Source organism: Liolophura sinensis, chromosome 8 (genome assembly GCF_032854445.1).
Source record: "Liolophura sinensis isolate JHLJ2023 chromosome 8, CUHK_Ljap_v2, whole genome shotgun sequence".
Lineage (NCBI taxonomy): Eukaryota > Metazoa > Mollusca > Polyplacophora > Chitonida > Chitonidae > Liolophura > Liolophura sinensis.
Window position 1 is genome coordinate 359,717 of NC_088302.1, and position 23,519 is coordinate 383,235.

A 23,519-nucleotide genomic window follows, 5' to 3' on the forward strand; every position below is an offset into this window, starting at 1 on the left:
ACACCGGGGAGTCCACCCTAACTGGCCCATTCTTCATGCCGACATCACAGGATTGTGATCTCACCACTGGACGACCTGAAAAATGACAAAATCTTCTTGTAGCTCTACATGTGGACAATTGTAACTGACATTCCCCTGGCAATGTATCACGACTTGTAACTGACATTCCCCTGATAATATATCACGGCAATATATTTATTTATTTGATTGGTGTTTTACGCCGTATTCAAGAATATTTCACTTATACGACGGCGGCCAGCATTATGGTGGGTGGAAACCGGGGGAAACCCACGACCATCCGCAGGTTGCTGATAGACCTTCCTACGTACGAAGCCAGCATGAGCTGGACCCCTGATAACGTATCACGGCACAACTTGTAACTGACATTCCATTGATAATGTATCACTGCACGACATGTTACTGACATTTTCCTATTAATGTGCCTCAATACGTCTCGCTACGGATGTTCCCTGATAATGTATCTCACCAGATCTTGTAAATAACATGCCCTTGATAATGTATCACTACACGTCTTTTTACCGAAATTCCCGTGATAATGTATTACTGCACAACTCACGTTTTCCCTGATAGGGCCTAATGTACCTCACCACGCCTTGTAAATGACATTCCCCTGATAACGCATCTCAGCACGTCTTGTTACCGAAGTTCCCTGACAATGTATCACTTCAGGACTTGTAACTGAAATGACATTTCCCTCATAACGCATCAGTACACGTTTTGTAACTGACATTCCCTAGGTAATGTATCACACGGATATTTTTATCTCCAAATCTCCATTTGAAAAGCGTTTCAATACGCTTGAAAACCTTAAAAATTCAGGGAACGATCAGAACTCTTTGCAGGACTAAAGATCACAACAACGTCAAAAAGGAAATGTATTCTGTTTTGTAGTGTAGCTCGCGATGTAAACATATCATATACGGCATGTGCGCTCATATTGTGGTACCGCGTACACAAACATGTGTAAGTGAGGTACACTTTGACGTCTGTCCGCACGAGTTTGTTACATTCATGGGCAACGGGCGATCTTAGTCAAAATTTCAACCATTAAACTTATAACAATTAATCACAATAGGATATAACAATTTTAAAGTCATGGGAAATTTTACACTGAAGTGTAAGATCGCTTCGTGATCCTGTTCACTGGCGTACACACCATGTGTAAGTTTTATACTCAGTTTTTGCCGTTAAGCACAAATCGTAATATGGGACGAAGGGCAGCCTCAGCAGAGCGATTCTGATGTCGCCTAAGCTATATGTTCAGAAAAACACAAAAAAGCGTACCTCAGGAGCTAAATTTTAGTTCTCATTTGTGTCAAATAGTAAATACTAAGAAGAGAAATTGAAACGATTAACACTGCTGTGTGTCTGTCATAGTACATAGAGCCTACTGCTGTGTGCTTCAGGTTATGCAGATGTGGCACGGGATATTACCGACGTCAAAATTTATCTGACACCTTTGACAATACTTGATCTCCTTCATCACGTTCACATACCGTACCTTGCCGATATTTCCGATCCAGTCACCCAGCTCCACCACAGGGCATTCTCCTCGGAAATGGTACATTAAACTGTATATTTGAATATAAACTTCGGAACCATGTTTCATTTAATAACGTTTGTTTCCTTTTTTCAAAAAACATACTGAGCTGAATGTATGGATTTAGGGCGTTGAGGATCAGAAATAAGAGGTATAGGGAGATTTTTACACGACCAATTATGTGATAAATGCATGTTTGGGTACCGGTACACATAGGCCTACAGTTGTCGGATCATGTCGCAGATACATGTACCTTTGCACTCGTAGCTGGATTAATCATTACAAGCCGTTGATACGATTTCCCTCACAGAAATGGTTTTGTTTATGATGTCCAGGTGGAGTAGACCTGTATATGATTCAGTGGTAGATACAGACCTCTATCCATCAGCTTACCTATTGTGACACTTTGCAATAAAATGTTTCGTTGTTGTTGCTCTCATCATCAGGCCGCTGTGCAAACGCGAAATGACGCCATCATGTTCTCTGACGTTAAGTTACGTGTGACGCCTTCTGACATTACGCGCAAGCAACCGAAGGAATGGCCGTCATCAGAACGTCACAGATCACGTGCTGTCATCGATACCAGGAATATAGCAGTGGGAGTTAATCTTATCAGCGCGAAAAATGATCTGGGGTGCAATCAGCCTGAAAACGCCTTAAGAGGGCATGTGTCTTCACAAATAGTATGGAAAAGACATTTTAAATCGACATGTAGGCGCATAAGCCTGGTCACTGACGGTGTATGCAATGTAGCTGCAGCACTGATTGTTTTCATTGATTCACATCGCACTTCATGCAAAAAAGTTTTGATTAGAAGTGAACACGCTTCAGGACTGTTTTGGAATTTCCTCATTTTCACTGTACGTGTATTTTCACTTCTCCAGTAGAATACAACTTTGCTAAACAATATTCACGAAAGTGGATGTTGCATTTGTTTATTTGTATACACCTTAACCAGATCATACTAACCTAACACGCCAAAGCACTAGTGCAAACTAAAACGTCATTTAAATGGGCAGTCGTACTTTTCGCGTCGTGTGAGAAGAGAACATTGTGTCGTGTGAAAAGAGAACAGTCTTGCATACGGCAATGGGTTACCTGCAGAATAAAGGAGGGGGATATGTTTAATACGCCATTTCACTGACGCTGAGTGTTTCACTCCTGCGTCATAAGCATCACGTCACAGTGATGCACGTTGACATCGCGAAACAAAAGATTACTTTATGACGTGAAGTCTCATCTCACTGCAGATTGCCCCCTGGGTTATTTTGCGTCATTAAACTTTGGTCACATGTCAAAGTGGCTTGCTGCTGTGGCTGTCACAGTCGTGTCTATGTCCCCTAAAAATGACATATCAGTCAGTAGGTGATACCTATACATAAGCCTGTAATTAGTAACGCAGTGTTTTCTCCTAGAAATACCCTGTATACAGTCACAACCACTGCACCTCAGATGATCGGCTGCGGTCACAAACCATTGCATCTCAGATAACGTATAATAGTACAAAACAACGGGCTTCAAATAATCGTCTATACAGCACAAATGACCGCACCTCACAAAATTGTCTAAGGTCATAACCACTGCACCTCAGGTACCTGTCTGCGGTCATAAATTGCATCTAGGATAATTGTCTGCGGTCACAAATCACCGCACCTTACATAATCGTCTCCAGTCACAAACCACCGCGCCTCAAATAATGGTCTATTGTCACAAACCACCGCACCTCACAGTCATTTACGGTTACAAACCACTGCGCCTCAAATAATGGTCTATTGTCACAAACCACCGCACCTCACAGTCATCTACGGTTACAAACCACTGCGCCTCAAATAATGGTCTATTGTCACAAACCACCGCACCTCACAGTCATCTAGGGTTACAAACAACCGCGCCTCAAATAATGGTCTATTGTCACAAACCACCGCACCTCACAGTCATCTACGGCTACAAACCACTGCGCCTCAAATAATGGTCTATTGTCACAAACCACCGCACCTCACAGTCATCTACGGTTACAAACCACTGCGCCTCAAATAATGGTCTATTGTCACAAACCACCACACCTCACAGTCATCTACGGTTACAAACCACCACGCCTCAAATAATGGTCTATTGTCACAAACCACCGCACCTCACACAATGGTCTACGGGCACACCACTTGACTACGTGACTATTGGATTCATGATCACGTGACTGTCTTAGACTTATGCCATACCTAACTCGTGGTAAGATTCCTGAACTTATTTTTTAATTTTAGCGCTAATTTTCGTTATGAGTATCCAAGACAGCTTCACGATCCCAAATTGTGGATGGTACATTGTTGTAAGTGTACACATTTTTAACTTCTTAAAGCAAAGGATTTAATGTGTAACTGTGTTTGAATTTATTAATCAAGTCGTAAAATGTTTAATAAATGACGCCCTTGGTTAACAGCTAGATGTCCCAAATGAAGACGTTGAAGGCTGAACCACACGGATAGTGGTAATGTAGGCCTTGAGGACTATATTCACCTTATTTTATGTTTTTTTTTTTTTTTTTTTTTTTGATTGGTGTTTTACGCCGTACTCAAGAATATTTCACTTATACGACGGCGGCCAGCATTATGGTGGGTGGAAACCGGGCAGAGCCCGGCGGAAACCCACGACCATCCGCAGGTTGCTGGCAGACCTTCCCACGTACGGCCGTAGAGGAAGCCAGCATGAGCTGGTCTTGAACTCACAGCGACCGCATTGGTGAGAGGCTTCTGGGTCACTACGCTGCGCTAGCGCGCTAACCGACTGATATTTTATGTTTGGATAGATGCTCATAAAGTGCATAGATCGTAATGGTGATTTTATGGTAAAAACATTTAAGTCTATTCAATTTACTGCAGTCGGGTCACGCATGGAAATTCTGATTTCGGCGCGCCTTCGATCAGCGGTCAGCATACATGGATGGACAGGGTACTGTCAGCGTGGTGTTAGTACACCGAGTCTTCATGCCTTGTATTAACCGTTTGTTGTCTTCCCCACAGCGTTGCCTGCAGTGAGCAACAGTAGTAAGTACGCCTGCTCTGCTTTGATATCGTGCGTTTTTATTTGACAACAATTTTTCAGTCATTTGACGATGAGCAGCCATTATCTGAGTATACATAGGCCAGAAGACGAGCCCATGCCGCCAATGTGCTTCCGCCACTGAAATATCATGCCGAAGACACCAGATACGACACCCCACTAACTCACATTATACTGACAACGGGCCAATCAGCCACGTTTCCTTGCTCTAACCTCTCAGTGCTGAGCGCCAGGCGAGGCACGAATAAGTACCAATTTTAAAGTCTTTGGTATGACCTGCCTGGGTTTCATCCTCGGTCTCCAGACTTCGAAGCACCATAATATTAAAAGCAACGTTACGCACTCAAACCTGTAGGACAACGGTTAAGCTTCCCGGTAATGAGAAGTACCGGCGTATTTCCCAGACTGATACATAACAACAACAACGTGAACAATTTGTAGCCGTTAATGGTGTGATGTCAAAATGTTTTTATTGAGCAATTTGTAATATAGCAACAATTAATCGAACACTATTGTGATACAAATTTCATCTCCAACAAATCAATGCGCCTCCAATGGAGATTATCTGATCACGCAGATCATGAAATTACACAGTTTTAGGATATTTGGAGTACCAATCTAATTCCCAAACTGTCCGGTTACAATCCTACCGTTGCAGACATTACTCCTTGTCTGTATTGTTCAGAAATAAACATTTTCATCGCAAGTGTATTTACAGTCATTGCCACGACAAACCATTACATCTGCCTGAAATCGTTGAAACTGTTTTAAGAAAATGCAGCATGCAGAAACTAAACCCAGACATCTTCCCTAAGGAACTTATGTTTGGACAAAAAGTTTTTAAATTTTAGGTCAAACGTGAGCAAAGTTTAGCAATACAGAAAAGCTGCCATGGTCATTTTCAGTCGAATCATCATAGATCATTGATAACCAACGAACACAATTCAGATATCATATATGCCATAGTCCCATATCAATATGGGATAGATATGATGGTACTTATTGCTGGATAAAAACCCATCACAATCACCGTGCCGTCTTATGGGACGGCTTATCCCTTATTAAAGGCTTATCCCTTATTAAAGGCTTATCCCTTATTAAAGTCACAAATACTGAACATTCAGGATATTTCATTTCCAGGAGTCCAACAGCAAAAGTAAATAACATCTGTAGGTCACATTAACCTCATATGGCACACACAATAATTTACACTCATCATACACTGAAGACATTTTGATATGATGGACAATTTTTTTTTGTAATAATCCTTACCCAAGAATTCTCTTCAAATATTAAAAAAGAAATCATCTTTTTTTCAGATTCTACTCAAAAAAAACACTATTCTAACCCTCTTTTTACAACCCAACAAATTATGCAGTAAAATCAACATAACAGGAAGCACTTAGGCACTGCATATAAGCATATATAAGATCAAAGATCATCAGTCAAACATCTCCTCTTTAGGGCCTTGAATCCCCCAACACATGTACCTACATCATCATAGCCTGAAATCTCTTATACACCATGAAACAAAACAGGCTATTTCTAGTACACACCTTGTCATTCAAGGTATCAAGACAGGATTCCTATATACATGCACTTCATGATTTTTTACTTTTTTCTGGTTCACATATTATACCAGTTACAGTGCAAAATATGCATGTACATGTTTATTCAGCCAATCCTCAAGGACATTATGACAGTCCAAAATGCATATATTAGTACGCTGAGATTTTTAAGCAATGAAATTCAAGATAAATGTAAGTAATTCACAGTATTGGTAAATATATGTATATTTAACACTTAAAGCTGAACATGAATGACACAACACTCAACTTCCTTCCCACTTCCACCTCCCCATCTTGCACATTCTCACCCGACATGTCCGCACCCCTCGCATCATGTGACCTTCAAAATCCTCCCCTCCCCCCCACCACCCCTGTCCTCCTCTTACCTGTATGCTCCCTAACCTAACCCTCTACTTGCCATGTTTCCTGTACACCGCCTTCACATATTCCACATTGTAACTAGGCATGTCTGTACCCTTCCCCTCCACCACCACCCTCCAGCTTACATGTATGTTCCCTGGCCTACATGTAACCCTCTACTTGGCATGTTTCTTGTACACTGCCTCCACATCTTCCACATCTTCCTTTGAGCCCAGGAATATGGGTGAGCGCTGGTGAATTTCTGTAGGTTGTAGGTCTAGGATAGGGGAGGTACCCGTGCTGGCCTTCCCTCCTGCCTGCTCCATTACGTACGCCATGGGGTTACACTCGTACAGAAGACGCAACTGCCAACAAAAGGTAACACCATAAAGTCATGTGAGTCTCTATCAGGGAAGACAGCTACCTACAAAAGGTAACACCATAAAGTCATGTGGGTATCTATCTGGGGAGACAGCTACCTACAAAAGGTAACACCATAAAGTCATGTGGGTATCTATCTGGGGAGACAGCTACCTACAAAAGGTAACACCATAAAGTCATGTGGGTATCTATCTGGGGAGACAGCTACCTACACAAGGTAACACCATAAAGTCATGTGGGTACCTATCTGGGGAGACAGCTACCTACAAAAGGTAACACCATAAAGCTACGTGAGTATTTGTCAGGGGACATAACTGCCAACAAAACACCGTAAAGCTATGTGAGTATCTGTCAGGGGACAAAACCGGAACAAAACACCATAAAACTATGTGAGTATCTGTCAGGGGACAAAACTGCCAACAAAACACCATAAAGCTATGTGAGTATCTGTCAGGGGACATAACAGCCAACAAAACACCATAAAGCTATGCGAGTATCTGTCAGGGGACATAACTGCCAACAAAACACCATAACACTATGTGAGTATCTGTCAGGGGACATAACAGCCAACAAAACAGCATAAAGCTATACGAGTATGTCAGGGGACATAACCGCAACAAAACACCAGAAAACTATGTGAGCATATGTCAGGGGACATAACTGCCAAAAAACACCATAAAGCTATGCAAAGTACCTGTCAGGGGACATAATTGCGAACAACACACCATAAAGCTATATGAGTATCTATCAGGGGACATAACTGCAACAAAACACAATAAAACTATGTGAGCATGTGTCAGGGGACAAAACTACCAACAAAACACCATAAAGCTATGCGAGTATCTGTCAGGGGACATAACTGCCAACAAAACACCATAAAGCTATGTGAGTATCTGTCAGGGGATTTGATTTTAAAAATTGGAAACTATTGTAATATGCATTACATAAAAAAAGAAGTCACATGAACAATTTATCCTGTACACACGTAAGTTCAAAAATACAAAATGGTCTGCTGAAACACGGGATGTTCATTATTAGGTCTATTCCCCCTTCACACAATTCATACAGCACAGTGTCTCAATTTGTCTAAGACCAGCCGTCTTGCAGTGGTTGTTGACCCTTGGAGAAAACAGTGAGTTCCCATCCACTGCCCTCTGCCCATTAGAAACATCCTGGCTGCTTCCTTGACTTTTCCAGGACAGTTGAATGCAGTGTTGACTTCCCAGCCCACAAGGCTAAGCTCCAAGGCCACATGCTGACCTCAGAACCTGGTGGATTTAAGATGTCTGACAGCATATCCTCATTTTCCCAACAACAAACACAACAAATGCAGCCTGTAGACGCTGTATGTGCATGTTTAAATAATCTTTTGTTTAAAGGCAGTAATAGCAACTGCAGCATTTGTTGGATGTTTTGTTACAAAATGCTTGGCTTCAATGTGTCCACGCCTATTTCACTCTTCCACGCCTATTTCACTCTTCCTCTCTGAAGTGAAGTTTCGGTTCACTTTTGCTCTTCTTTCCAAATTGGGGTTGGCAGACTTCCTGATGACGCCCTTTCTGATACTTCTGTCCATGCTAGGTCCTACCAACTGCTTTCAAATAAAAATAGTTTTTATAAAATCCACTCTTTGCTTATGGGAACATTTGCAAACCATCTCATCCCAAGAAACTGAAAGAAATAAAATTCAAAGCAGAAGCAATTTACTCCGCATGTAAACATACCTTTCCCTTCGGGGACTGAGTTGTGGCAGGGTACATAAAGATTCCCCCATACATCAGAGTTCTATGCACATCAGCCACCATTGAGCCTATGTAACGTCCTCCGTACGGCTTACCTGACTGCAAAGTAACAAGAAAATCATTCACAACAATCACTGTTTCCTGGCTGGCCCTCTGTACAGTTTAAATACTGACTGCAAAGTTAAAATCAGGAAGAAAAATCTTCACCAAATTACTGATGTCTGAATTATAACAGGCTTTTCGATAATTACTTTGCACAAACAGTTTGTTTAAAGGGAAACATTTCAAGTCGTTGACTCACCAGAATACATGTACAATGTATGTCACAAATCTTTATAATCTACTACATGCTTACCTCTGGGAATTTCTTGCTTTTCACATACTCTTTTGTTGCCTCATCCCAGTACTGCTCATAACCTTCATTCAGAGAGTAGATCTTGCCACGGGGCTTTATTTTTATATTTTTTTCTGTTAATATAAACTCTCCAATTGCCTGCAAAGAAAACATGCAATGTGTCACATGTATCAATACAATAGGCAACAAACCATTAAAAAAATACATTAACCTTGTCAATCCTTATAGACCCCTTGCATGCCCTAAAGGACCCCTTGTATTCCCTTAAAGACCACTTGCATTCCCTTATGTACTCTTTGCATGTCTTTAGGAACCCCTAGCACTCCACAATCCCCAAGCACACCACAATCCTCAAGCACACCACAAACCCCTAGCACACTGCAAACCCCCTAGCAAACCACAATCCCTCTAGCAAACAACAATCCCTCTAGCACACCACAATCCCCTAGCACACCAAAAACCCCTGGCACACCACAAACCCCTGGCACACCACAATCCCCAGGCACACCACAAACCCCTATCACACCACAAAAACCCTAGCACACCACAAACCCCCTAGCAAACCACAATCCCTCTAGCAAACAACAATCCCTCTAGCACACCACAATCCCCTAGCACACCACAATCCTCAAGCACACTGCAAACCCCAAGCACACCGCAAACCCCTACCACCACTAGCACACCACAATCCCCAGGCACACCAAAAACCCCTGGCACACCACAAACCCCTGGCACACCACAATCCCCAGGCACACCACAAACCCCTATCAACACCACAAAAACCCTAGCACACCACAAACCCCCTAGCACACCACAATCCCTCTAGCAAACAACAATCCCTCTTGCACACCACAATCCCCTAGCACACCACAATCCTCAAGCAAACCGAAACAGACGTTCGTATACCAGCCGTAAACCAAGTTGGACATTCCACGTAAATAATCGCAAGGCTAATTCCAAAAATGAAGTTTAACACAAACCAGAATGAAGAAAGTATATACACTCAACAAAAATACATAACGTACAAACCAAAAATGCTATTTTAAAATGAGCTTTCATCAAACAATTATTTGTATACTGATTGATTTGTTTTCTCACATCAAGGGGCCTAACTTTAACTGACCACTCCCAGAGGATTTACTCACAGGTTGGATTATTCATGTTGGGCAGCATGAAGGATGATAATGTGGTGGTTAGTCAGTATGACCACTACATGGACACTCCTTACACTGGGACGCTATAACGGGCATCCAAAAGTGTGGACCTTTGCCACTTGTCAACATACCACAGATGTCCCAATTCCTGAAGGAGCATGTCACTGCCCTGCTCAATGCAAAAATGTCAGCAACAACAGTGGCAGCACAACTAAATGTGAGTCATTCCACCATCAGTCGCTTAAGAACACGTTTCCTAGAGACTGGGAGCACTGTAAACCACCCACGTAAACCACCCACATGCAAACGGCTGGAGGGAGGGTGGCCCCCCCAGTCGGCCAAACCCACCGAGGTCTCGACTTGACGACAGCCCGTCTGGCCACCATAATCCCCCAACAGGTAGCACATTGAACTGGGACGTTCTGTGTGACCACCTGTTCCAGTACCAGAGAATCTCCGCCAGCTGCGTGTGGAAGTTCAGGAGGAATGGGACAATATCCCACAGGCCACCACTGACAATTTGCGGAACATGTCTATGTGCAGAAGATGTACTGCTCTTTGTGATGCTAGTGGTGGACACAATCAGCATGGAGTCCTGTGAACTGTGACTACCGACCAATCTTTTCACGCTGCCATAGCTCATGAATTATTGCCCTAAAATGTGAAAACCTGATGGAAACTGAAGCCACCATCAATAAAGAATTCTTACCCTATAAAGTATTGAACTAATAGGTCAATTATGAATGAGAGAAAACAGCATTAAACATGATTCATGCGTTATATTTGTCGACTTATACACTCAACAAAAATATGACAGAATCATGCAAAGAGTAGCAGTCAACAATTTTCAATGATACTGAAAAGATGCAAGGTATGTATGAGAAACTAGTATTTAAATCATGTACCATTCTAGGATAAAAGTTATTGATAATAAATTATGTATTTCAGTTTGCCGTGTTTGCAACTGTTCACATATCCAACATCTCAATCCAATTAAACACGATGAATATAGAATTCCTAGCCCAGGTTAAGTAGAATTAGACACAATCATGAAGCAGAACCTTGGAGATTCTGGATGCTCTGTCCACTTTTATTATACTCATTGTAAAACTGAAGAAACTCACAGTGAAAGGTATTTGATAGGATAACCTTCAGACTCTAGTCTTTGCAGAAATAACTTGTGACAATTGACTAGAACAGTCACATAACACACGCAGGATCCATGTAAATGTAACTGTCCAAGTAAGGATAGTGTCAAAATTCAAACTATCCCTCTTGTCATAAGGTAAGGAACCCCTGCTCTATTAAGAACCCCTTGCACACCACTAGGAACCCTTTGCACACAATCAGAAACCCTTAGCACCCACTTAGAAATCCCTTGCACACAATTTCTATACGAAGTACTCACAGGATCTAACATGAACCCTTGAACGCCATTGCCCACGGAGAGAACCACCATTGTAGCACTTCCATAGAGAGCATATCCTGCTGCCACTGTGTTCCTGCCAGGCTGGAGAGCATCCTTGACGGTAGGGGGTCCCTCAGTTGTCTGTAATAAATCACAAACATAGCTCAGTCAGGCAACAAAATCAGCAGGTGAGAACCAGGTATCATACCTAAACTTTGATCGACTTAATCCACATTTCTGGCTTCCTTTCTGGATGTATGCAGGAAGGCCTGTCAGCAACTTTGCAAGGCTTCCTTCTACCATAAGCTGGCTGCCGTCTAACAAGTAAAATATTCAACAAGTAATATATAGTACGGAGTTCACCACCAATCAAATAAATAAAAAATTTCACATTCATTGCAGGTGCTTTCTTCAATGTAACTTTAACTTACAGCCAGGGTCAAGTTTTTGAGGAAACAATGACGAGGAAACAATGACAAGAAAAATTTAGAGTTTTTGTTACAAAGGCATTTCAAATAAGGCATAGATCTCTCTTCACCAAATTAAGGGTGCACAATCTATAACTAACAGGAAAGCCTGCTTTTACAGAGTGTCAGTAATCTGTCCATCTTACCTTCCTATAAATGCCAAAGATGGAACCGATGGAAACGAGACAATCAATATTTGAGGAACCATCCAATGGGTCAAAGCACACAATGTATTTTCCCTGAAAACAGATGAGGAGTAGAGTTCAATGGCTGCACAGCACTATCCATGCACACAATCCTATCATTCTCACGGTAGAGACACAGCTACGCTCATCAGCTGATCACAAATAGAAGATTCACAGTAAACATTAGAAAAACTGCCTAATAGACATGTGCATATAGTTAAAAATAAGGCTTGAAAATTGAAAACCATTGCATGAAATATGTAATGTACTGGTTACACATATGCAAGCTTGAATGAATGATAAGGCTTTTAAGTAGCAGTACTGTGCTGTACAGACACTGAGCACTGCTTATTTGTCAAATGTACAAAACTGACCAATGTGTACCACACAATACTGACCGCTGTGTACCACACAAAACTGACCACTGTGTACCACACAATACTGACCGCTGTGTACCACACAATACTGACCGCTGTGTACCACACAATACTGACCACTGCGTACCACACAAAACTGACCACTGTGTACCACACAAAACACAAATGTTACTTGAGAAACACAGGTATATGAATGCAGCTTTAACAATTTCAGGACCATTAGCCACTGTCAGTCAAAATCTCACCATCACCAACTGCAAATCGAAATACTACATTAGCCAGTTAGAATAGTTGATATTTGTTGACATGGCAATTTTACCTGACATGTTAGCCGGTCAAGTGAACACGTTTGAAGGTGAAGGCATTAGGAGGTGTGATGATACCTGAGTTGATGCTCCATTATACATACACATGTACATGTTAAATTACCATGACCACATGCCACCCAGTGCTGCCACATGATACAGCCCTTTAAAGGTATCACAGCTTTATGGTCTTGTTACCAGGATAGACACGTGTTGATGAACTGTGTGTGGTCTAAGCCATCACCACCTCAGTAAAATCTGCCCACCATTCAGGCAACATGTGAGCAGAATAACCAGCACTTGCAGCATAACCAGCAATTGCAGCATAACCAGGAACAGCAGCATAACCAGCAATTGCAGCAAAACCAGGAACAGCAGCATAACCAGCAATTGCAGCTTAACCAAGAACAGCAGCATAATCAGGAATTGCAGCATAACCAGCAATTGTAGCATAACCGGGAACTGCAGCATAACCAGCAATTGTAGCATAACCAGGAACAGCAGCATAACCAGGAATTGCAGCATAACCAGCAAATGCAGCATAACCAGCAATTGTAGCATAACCGGGAACTGCAGCATAACCAGCAATTGTAGCATAACCAGGAACTGCAGCATAACCAGGAACAGCAGAATAACCAGCAGCAGCAGCATAACCTGGAATGGCAGCATAACCAGCAACAGCAGAATAACCAGCAACTGCAGCATAATCAGGAATTGAGCATCACCAGGAAGAGCAGCATAACCATCAACTGAGCATAACCAGCAACTGCAGCATAACCAGCAACTACAGCATAACCAGCAACAGCAGCATAACCAGCAACAGCAGCATAACCAGCAACTGCAGCATAACCAGCAACTGCAGCATAACCAACAACAGCAGCATAACCAGCAACAGCAGCATAACCAGCAACAGTAGCATGACCAGCAATTGCAGCATAATCAGGAATTGAGCATAACCAGCAACTGCAGAATAACCAGGAATTGAGCATAACCAGGAGTTGAGCATAACCAGGAACAGCAGCATAACCAGCAATTGCAGCATAACCAGTAACAGCAGCATAACCAGCAACAGCAGCATAACCAGCAACAGCAGCATAACCAGCAACTGCAGCACAACCAGGAATTAAGGATAACCAGGTACAGCAGCATAACCAGGAACAACAGCATAACCAAGAATTGCAGTATAACCAGCAACAGCAGCATAACTAGCAACAGAAGCATAACCAGCAATTGCAGGATAACCAGCAATTGCAGCATAACCAGGAACAGCAGCATAACCAGGAATGGCAGCATCATTTTTTTTTAAATGTGATGGTCCTTTAACTGTTCATTGTTCATTCAAACTCCCCAAGGAAGTTCAGGGAGTATGTTCAGGAGTGAGTGAGTGAGTGCTTGGGGTTTAACGTCGTACTCAGAGTATGTTCAGGAAGAATGCACAATGGCTGCATATGTATATATACTCATCAGTATGAAATGGACAGATACCTGTGTCATGTAGTAAATACATTGTAATAAAGTCTACGGCCACAGGCAACTCCAAAATCACAACTGGTATTTACACTATACCATAAACTATGCCACTATTTATACTGAAGTGCTGGAAAAAATTAACCAAAAAATACTGATGCACTTTATTGACACGGTATGATGGAATACAGTTACAATGCTTTTAGACGGTTCACAATCTGTTACTAGTATTTATGTGCACACATCATTAAACGCACTGATGTGCACGCATCATTACAAGCACTAATGTGCGCACATCATTACAAGCACTAATGTGCATACATCATTACAAGCACTTATGTGCACACATTACAAATGCTTATGTGCACACATCATTACAAATGCTTATGTGCGCACATCATTACAAATGCTTATGTGCACACATCATTACAAATGCTTATGTGCACACATCATTAGAAGTACTTATGTGCACACACTATTACAAATGCTTCTGTGCACACATCATTACAAGCTCTTATGTGCACACACCATTACAAATGCTTATGTACACACATCATTACAAATGCTTATGTGCACACATCATTACAAATGCTTATGTGCACACATCATTACAAATGCTTACGTGCACACACCATTACAAGCTCTTGTGTGCACACATCATAACAAATGCTTATGTGCACACACCATTACAAGCTCTTATGTGCACACACCATTACAAATGCTTATGTACACACATCATTACAAGCACTTATGTGCACACACCATTACAAATGCTTTTGTGCACACATCATTACAAAGACTTATGTGCATTCACCATTACAATGCTTATGTACACACATCATTACAAATGCTTATGTGCACACATCATTACAAACACTTATGTGCACAAATCATAAACAGCTCTTAAGTGCACAAATCATAAACAGCTCTTAAGTGCACACACCATTACAAATGCTTATGTGCACGCACCATTACAAATGCTTATGTGAACACATTATAACGAATGCTTAACTATGTGCACACATTACAAGCACATCTGCACACACATCACTACAAGCACATTTGTGCACAGAACAAAAACTCTAAAAAAAATCTTGCTAAAAAATGACCGTCAAAGACATGCAAACAACCATGATAAAAAAGGTACAATGAAGTGTCAACAGACGATCACTCAAACCTGTCTATAAACACCACAATTCTTCACCAAACAACAACATCACCCACAACTACAACAGGTGTACCCACCTTGTCGCTGACAAAAGTCAGGCCATCTGACTAAAGTAGAAAAACAATACAAAATCAGGAACCTGAAGCCTGAAATCTGGATTGAGGTGAAGCAGCTTCTAAATGTCAGATAGGACTGCATCTCAGGTGTGCTATCAATTTAACAATTCAACTAAATTCATGTTTCAAGAATGTTTTAATGTAAGCATAAGATACAATAATTCAACTTACAAAACTAATTAAGTATCTCATCTACACTTACAAGTGAATTTGCTCACAATGACCCATAATTTTCACCACAGAGTACTGCAGGCTTTACCCCCTTGTCAATAAGCTTTGAGCATACAAAGCTGAGCAAACAGCCATGCTTGACAGCCTAACTCCCGAGTCCCTACCCTGCAGACACCAGATCATCAAGGAAAAATGTCATCAAGGGCAATAGTCCCTGAACGCAACCACACATCTGTATGTAAAGGTCATGGCTTCAAGGTCAATGTCTATGGATTCCGTTCATAATATTGTTGTTTAGACAGCATGATCGTGCCAGACTTATTTACCGCTATGGTATAGGCTTGGAGCTGCTATGGTATAGGCTCGGAGCTGCTATGGTATAGGCTTGGAGCTGCTATGCTATAGGCTCGGAGCTGCTATGGTATACGCTCGGAGCTGCTAAGGTATAGGCTCAGAGCTGCTAAGGTATAGGCTCGGAGCTGCTTTGGTATAGGCTCAGAGATGCTACGGTATAGGCTCAGAGATGCTACGGTATAGGCTCAAAAAATGTGATTATTTTTCATAAAAAGATGTGACTGCCATGAACCCTTTCAGTTCAGCAAAACTCACAACAGGTTATATATACTTAACTGATGAGGCTAATTTGTGCTCAGGAAGTTTTAAAAGAGAAAACAACATGTACATCAAATGTATAATACATGCGTTGATAAAGTAACCCAGAGAAACTATTTGTTTCAAATGCAAGAGATGTTTAACCTAGAAAACTGATCTCTCCATTAGGCTATAAATTGCAGAATGCAACGTTGTGCTTATACTGCAAGTTTTCAACCTTTTCATATGTAGCATTTATGCTATATGTCTTTTCAGACTATAACATAATACACCCTGCCAAATGGCGGGCGTATAAACATGACAAATAGAAGTTTCAAGTGAGACATTCTTTCTGGAAAATAATCATAATGTGATTAGCCTTGTCAATGGTACTTTGAATTTCAGCAATAGGTAAAAATGAACATTTTGTCAATTTAGCTCCATGTTATTTAATATCACCTTGTGCTCCTTTCCAGGGACCCAGGTGCCCCTAAGTATATGGCCGTACAAGGTTAATACTGTTAAGATGCTTATTCTTTTCAATTAGACACTGTTGCCCGCCAGTCTCGATGAAAACAAAAGATCAGTGTTTTGTGGTAGTGACAGTGCTAGCCCTGGTAATTTGGTGAGATGGTTGCCTGAGGTATGAGGAGTTTGTATTCAAACTTGGCACCTCGAGTTGGAATTTTTCAAATCTACCAGATAAACACAGCTTGTGTGGATATATCATTGATCATATATGGACAAACAAAAATAACAGGTGAGACGGTGGTGTGTTTTTGCACTGCTGTAATGCAGATCTATGAGGAAAATTTCAATACAAACAATGCGAATCCTACATTTTGGAATTAACAGATTTCCTAAAAACACCCTGTAAGTTTGTTGAACCATCTTTCCACCCTAATAAAGCAGTTTAAACTTTTGAAAGTGGAACCAATATCTGGCATGTTTGCAATTTTTAACCTCTGGTGGTCAGGTCATAGGCTGTGAAAATCATACTTCTCCACAGCGTATCCGTCGCTCTCTGCCTTTCACCTGTTATTTGAACTCCTATCAGTGAACTATAATGGTACCTTTGTAAAGTTCAAAGGTGGGCCGTGAATCATGCACATTTCTAAAGGAAACTTCAGGGCTTTTTGGGTTAATATGGATCTGTAAATCAAGGTAGATGAGGTCAGAAGTCAGAGATCAGCAGCTTAATAAAAAGAAGATTACGATACAATGATAAATGGATATGTGCTGCAATGAGGGCAATGACAAATGAACTTTGTAACAAGAAACGCACTGACCTGTTTAAGTGTGAACTCTTTAGCTAGGACTTATCACAAAAGCCTTGCTAGTGTCACTGACACAATAACTATTTCCATAAGAGTCTGGGAAGAAGTCATGACAAAATGAAGTTATAAAGAAAGTTTCTTAATAATTGAAGTAATGTCAGTTTTCTTAATCTTTTCTTTCCGCCTATACATTCATACAGTGTGTTTTAATTATCAAAGTTTGTTGACACAATGGTTTGAAACTTTTGATTGTGACACATTTCCACGCTTTATTAGAGACGAAAAAAGATTATGAATTTCTGTTGGGTTTTTTTCTAATATGTTTGCAGACAGAAATGCATATAAGCTTGGCATGTTAAATTGACTGGGGTCTGACCTAATGTATAAACACTGTTTCAGTGATATGACAATGGTGTCTACTTTTAGCCAGCTGGACTGAATTAATGTTTCAGCCAAATTTAGTGCTTATGTGGATACTAGTTTGAAATTGCTAATTAGCAAATATACTGAGTTGTATGGATAACATGACCCCAGCAGTGATAATTAGCATCTATTTAGACGATAGTTTCAAATAACTAATTAGCAAATACATTGTGTTATGAGGACAACAACATGCTTGCAGTGATAGTCAGCATCTCATTAAACAATACTTTGAAATGCATAGAAGATAAATGTGGTATCCTGCATGATCATGCTACTTTGCAGCTATTTAAAGCAGACTGGAAATGCCAATTAGGAAATATGTTGTAAAAAGGGAATCTACGGAGAAATAATAGTTAAATGCAAACTATTGCTAGAAATGCTAAAAGCCGATAGTGCACCTTTATGAGACACTAACATACAGCAGGGGGGTTTCTTATAACCACACCTGACAGCACAGTTAGCATGTAAATAAAGAGCTTAAATTAGGAATGCATCAACTCAACTTTACTCTCTGCTTGAATGTGTTTTCTTGGTCTTCATTACTTCTTATTTTAGAGCAGGAAAAAAATATATGTATGCTTTGGTTTTTATGTCATACTTAACAAATTTTCAGTCATATGACGATGAGGAGTGATTTCTTGTTCTTTTGGCACGGCAAGTGCAACACTGCCAAAGTGGTGCTGTCACTGAAGTACCATGACAAAGACACCAGATGTGATACCTTACCCAGTCACATTACACTGACACTAGATGTAGCCAAGCAGTTGTGTGTCCTTGCTGTAACATCTGGGGTACCATTTCTTAAAGTCTTTGGCATAACCCGTCTCGGTTTGATCCCAGATCCCCCGATTTCAAAGAAGCAAATGGATGTATGTATGCTTGAAGTTTTACGTCGTACTTAACAATTTTTCAATTTTAGGACGACCCAGAGTCATTGGCTGTGTGAACTGTGTTCTTGTGTTAGTAGGAGTCCATGCCATCAGTGACATCCCACCCAGTCACATTATACTGACACTGGGCCAATCAGTCCTGTTTCCTTGCTCTAATATGCCGAGCAAGTCAGCATGTGCCATTTTCAAAGTCTTTGGTATGAGCTGGGTTGGATCCCAGGTCACCCAATTTAGAGGCAAACGCCAGCGAAGCAATCAGGAGAAAAAAAAAAAAAAACAGTTTCACAGTACAGGTTTAACTACTGATATTTCTCTCTGAATGAAAGGACCCAATGTCATCCTTTACAGCAACTTTTTGGGGAATAGTACCGTAAACATTGTTCAACTTGCCAAGTATGTCTACAAGTGAATGTAACATTACAATTAACATCATGGAAACATGTGAGATGACAGCACTGTAAATGATATAACACAAGCTATAATAATGACAATCCCCGATTAGATCTTGGAGGAAACTAATTCAAAAGTAATGTCTAACAACACTGCATTGGTCAGTAGTTAAGGTAAATGTTGCCCTTCATTTATTTTATTTATTGATGTTTTATCTCTTACTCAAGAATATTTCACTTACATGATGGTGCCCAGCATTATGGTGGAAGGAAACCCAGCAGAATCCATTGAAAATCCATTCATTTCCCATGTACGGATAGAGAGGAGCAAGCTAGTATGAATGTCTCGCTTTACAAATAGACAAATATATAATGAGCAGTAAAAAGTTATATTCAACCTGACAACTTGGTTAATAATTAGCTAAACTAGACATCAGTATTCACAGTTACTTTATAACATGTACCTGTTTCTCTGTCTCCACTTGTATCACATTATCGTTTTCTTCTGACACAAGTAAACAGGTGCTAAATGAAGACTTGAGCATGTTAATAAAGAGATCATTGGCGATGACATCCAGCTTCTTCTGTTCATCACCAGAGGTGTTGGCTGTACCGGAAATGCCATACCTGCAAAAACAGTGAACAGCTGAGTCATTATGGTAGTTAAACAACAACCATGCGAGTAGCAGAGTTCATGCTACTGTTTTGGTTACAAAGTAGGCATCATAGCCATGGGAGTAGCAGAGTTCATGCTACTGTTTTGGTTACAAAGTAGACATCAAAGCCATGGGAGTAGCAGAGTTCATGTTACTGTTTTGGTCATAAAGTAGGCAGTAAAGCCATGGGAGTAGCAGAGTTCATGCTACTGTTTTGGTTACAAAGTAGGCAGTAAAGCCATGGGAGTAGCAGAGTTCATGCTACTGTTTTGGTTACAAAGTAGGCAGTAAAGCCATGGGAGTAACAGAGTTCATGCTACTGTTTTGGTAACAAAGTAGGCAGTAAAGCCATGGGAGTAGCAGAATTCATGCTACTGTTTTGGTTACAAAGTAGGCATCAAAGCCATGGGAGTAGCAGAGTTCATGCTACTGTTTTGGTTACAAAGTAGGCATCAAAGCCATGGGAGTAGCAGAGTTCATGCTACTGTTTTGGTCATAAAGTAGGCATTAAAACCAATTCTAACACATCTGTGAAATGCGTACTACACAGAGAATAGAGGCGTTGACTGCATATATCGGAGTGTATGGTCCATAAACTCAAAAACTCATGCAGTAAAGACTAAAGAAACACTATACACACATTTGACTTCCATGGCAGTTGGACTAGGAAACCTTCCCTGAGAAAGTAAACTGTCAAAATGTAGTGTATATCGACACATATGGCACCACCATATGGCATAATGATTAAAACTCCAAGAGTTTTAAACTTAATTTCTTTTTGTGCTTTAATCAATGATTTTACCTACACTAGAGCGTACCATTTGAAAATGTGCACTACAGTGAATAAGGTGTTGTACAGGCATACATGTTTATTTGACAAATCAAAGTATATCCTATCTCTCTGTTTACAACAAAGACAAATGCGCCATCCGTGTAGCTACATCCTATTGTCAACAATGAACAGCTTGAAAAGTTGGGAGTTAGGGGTCAAGGACGAAGACGAATAGCAAAAACGGACAACCAGGATGCATAACCTACAACCAGTATAGCCCGACGAAGCAACATCTTCTGATTTATTATGCGTCCTATACGCCATTTTAAATTTCCAGATCGAACTTTGCAATCGCGATAGCTGTTCGACACTCCAATTTTGGATCCCGTCGGTCAAGGTCATTGGTGTGAGCACACGCCACGGTAGCACGTACTTTGGCAGTGACACATTTGAACTGTACCCTAAGCTAGGCCAAGCGTCTGAGCTTCTGGTTTGAATACTGTATTTGTTACGATGGTTATATACTCACAGACTAGCAATGCCTGCTTTCCTTACGGCCGATGACACTGCTTTTACAGCGGTGAGTAGAGCAGTCAGAAGTTGTGTCAAATCTCCCGTCGCTTGAGGATGTTTTTTCTGTTCGGCTAGCACATAACGTGTTAGCGTGATACAGTCGGTGTCTATCCCAGACATCTTCCCTGCAAATCACTCTGTAATCAGTGATTTTTTCAAGTTGATAGCGCTGCTTGATGTCGGTTTGCTGGAGCCAGATAGAACACCAGGAGCCCGAGGTGTGGACGGGTTTCGTCCTTCCCAAAGTTGTCTCGTGTATGAAATCAGCGACGACGAAGTTTGATTGGCCAACACGTGACACACCTCCAGAAGGAGTTGTCTTTTCCTGGTATTCCTTGCATGAGTAGTATACTGTCTATATAATTTTAAAATGTGACTGAAAGACATTCCGGTACACCTTAAAAAAAGGTAAAACCGGATAGAGTTTGGCAAAGTGATAGGAAAGGTAAATAGATACACATAAAACTACTAAATATATAATGTAGGTCTGTAACGGCCGCATGTGCAAGAGTACTGAAAGTATTTTAAAATTGATACTTGTGTAATTCCTTCCGACGTCCTAAACAAATATGTAAGTGTGACTTGCCACGTGGAACATACGTAAGCTCGTATTAAGTTCATTAACGTTTTATCAATAAGCTATTCCACCGTGACTGAATCACAGGAGTATTTTGATCATATCTATAGAGATAGCTGGTCTAACAGGTTATGGTGTCAAACTGAAGGTAATGTACACTTATACATAAGATATACAAGCAGCCACGAGCTCAATGAACTGCGGTGTGTGTGGAAATTGCTGCAACTTAATTAGGGTTTATTTTTCGGCCACGCGGTATGCAAATTCAGTGTGACGAAATTACGGCGGAGTAATCTCGATTTTGCATCAGTGAAGATCTTTGATTTCAATTTGCTGCAAAATTCATTATTTTTAAACAGAAATATCGCTATCTTTTTATACCTTGGTGTTTTGTAGTACCAGTATTCTTTGATTGGCAAGGCATAAAGACGTTTATACAAACCATGAGAACTATAACGCGTGATGGACTTCACCGTGTGACGGAATTTCTGCTAAAAGTACATGTATCTCCATCACGGTAATAAAATCATATGTATTTTCAATCTGCAAAGAATCAATGTTTTCATTTCTTGCAGTATCACTACAAATTTAAATGAGTTTAACATTGACCTTATTATCCTTATTTTGTATCAAACATTAAATGACATTATATGAATACATTTATAACAGCACCAAAGCTATACTATACTTGAATCCCTTGGATTAATTGATCTAGAGAATTAAAGACAGCTGTGACCGAACAAGCTTATAGTTTGTCATCGTGATGAGTAATTCAGTGATTTCACATTGGCGCTGTTTCACCTTTTATAGGCCTAATTTTAACTGATATTCTGAAATAAGCAACATCATGTACAGCAAAATGCTGTGGCATTTAATTATTATCAACACTACCGCATTACGTTGTGGTCCATCGCATGCTTCTGCGAAGTGTCAGGAATAAGTATAGAGTTTCAGTAAATTCCAATGGTACACGAGATACGCTGAATATTGTGAGTGTTAATTTATGTTATCCATATGCTGCTTCTTGGTTGGCCTTAATAAAGCTGCCAAAGCCCTAAGATGGTCGCAAAGTAAGGTCATTGTCTCTCCCACCCAGCCATCTGCACTTTTTCCTCTGACCCAGAAGCCTCCGTGGCAGAGGGGTTAAATCAGCACGCCTGCACGGTGCAATGACCCAGGAGCCCCTGTGGACGAGGAGGTTAGCACGCCAGCATGGCGCAATGACCCAGGAACCCCTGTGGACGAGGAGGTTAGCACGCCAGCACGGCGCAATGACCCAGGAGCCTCTGTAGCCCAGGGGTTAGCACGCCAGCACGGTGCAATGACCCAGGAGCCTCTGTGGCCGAGGAGGTTAGTACGCCAGCACGGCACAATGGTCCAGGAGCCTCTGTGGCCGAGGGGTTAGCACGCCAGCACGGCGCAATGACCCATGAGCCCCTGTGGCCGAGGGGTTAGCACGCCAGCACGGCGCAATGGCCCAGGAGCCTCTGTGGCCCAAGGGTTAGCACGCCAGCACGGCGCAATGACCCAGG

At 41.2% G+C, this 23,519-nt stretch overlaps 1 protein-coding gene across 2 annotated transcripts; it reads right to left on the reverse strand.

Moving 5' to 3' along the window:
• Positions 1–6,556: 6,556 nt before the first annotated feature.
• Positions 6,557–21,660, reverse strand: LOC135472294 (fructose-1,6-bisphosphatase isozyme 2-like). 2 transcript variants are annotated; one of them, XM_064751736.1, is made up of 8 exons: positions 21,367–21,660; positions 19,874–20,036; positions 15,630–15,659; positions 12,197–12,289; positions 11,584–11,724; positions 9,022–9,159; positions 8,649–8,765; positions 6,557–6,908 (listed from the first exon to the last, which is right to left on the reverse strand). In XM_064751736.1, the coding sequence occupies exons 1-8, from the start codon at positions 21,528–21,530 to the stop codon at positions 6,720–6,722; spliced, it is 1,035 nt and encodes a 344-aa protein (XP_064607806.1). In that variant the 5' UTR covers positions 21,531–21,660; the 3' UTR covers positions 6,557–6,719. The 2 variants fall into 2 exon arrangements, with proteins under 2 accessions (XP_064607806.1, XP_064607807.1); XM_064751737.1 differs by lacking the exon at positions 15,630–15,659 and having other exon boundaries at positions 6,559–6,908.
• Positions 21,661–23,519: the final 1,859 nt, after the last annotated feature.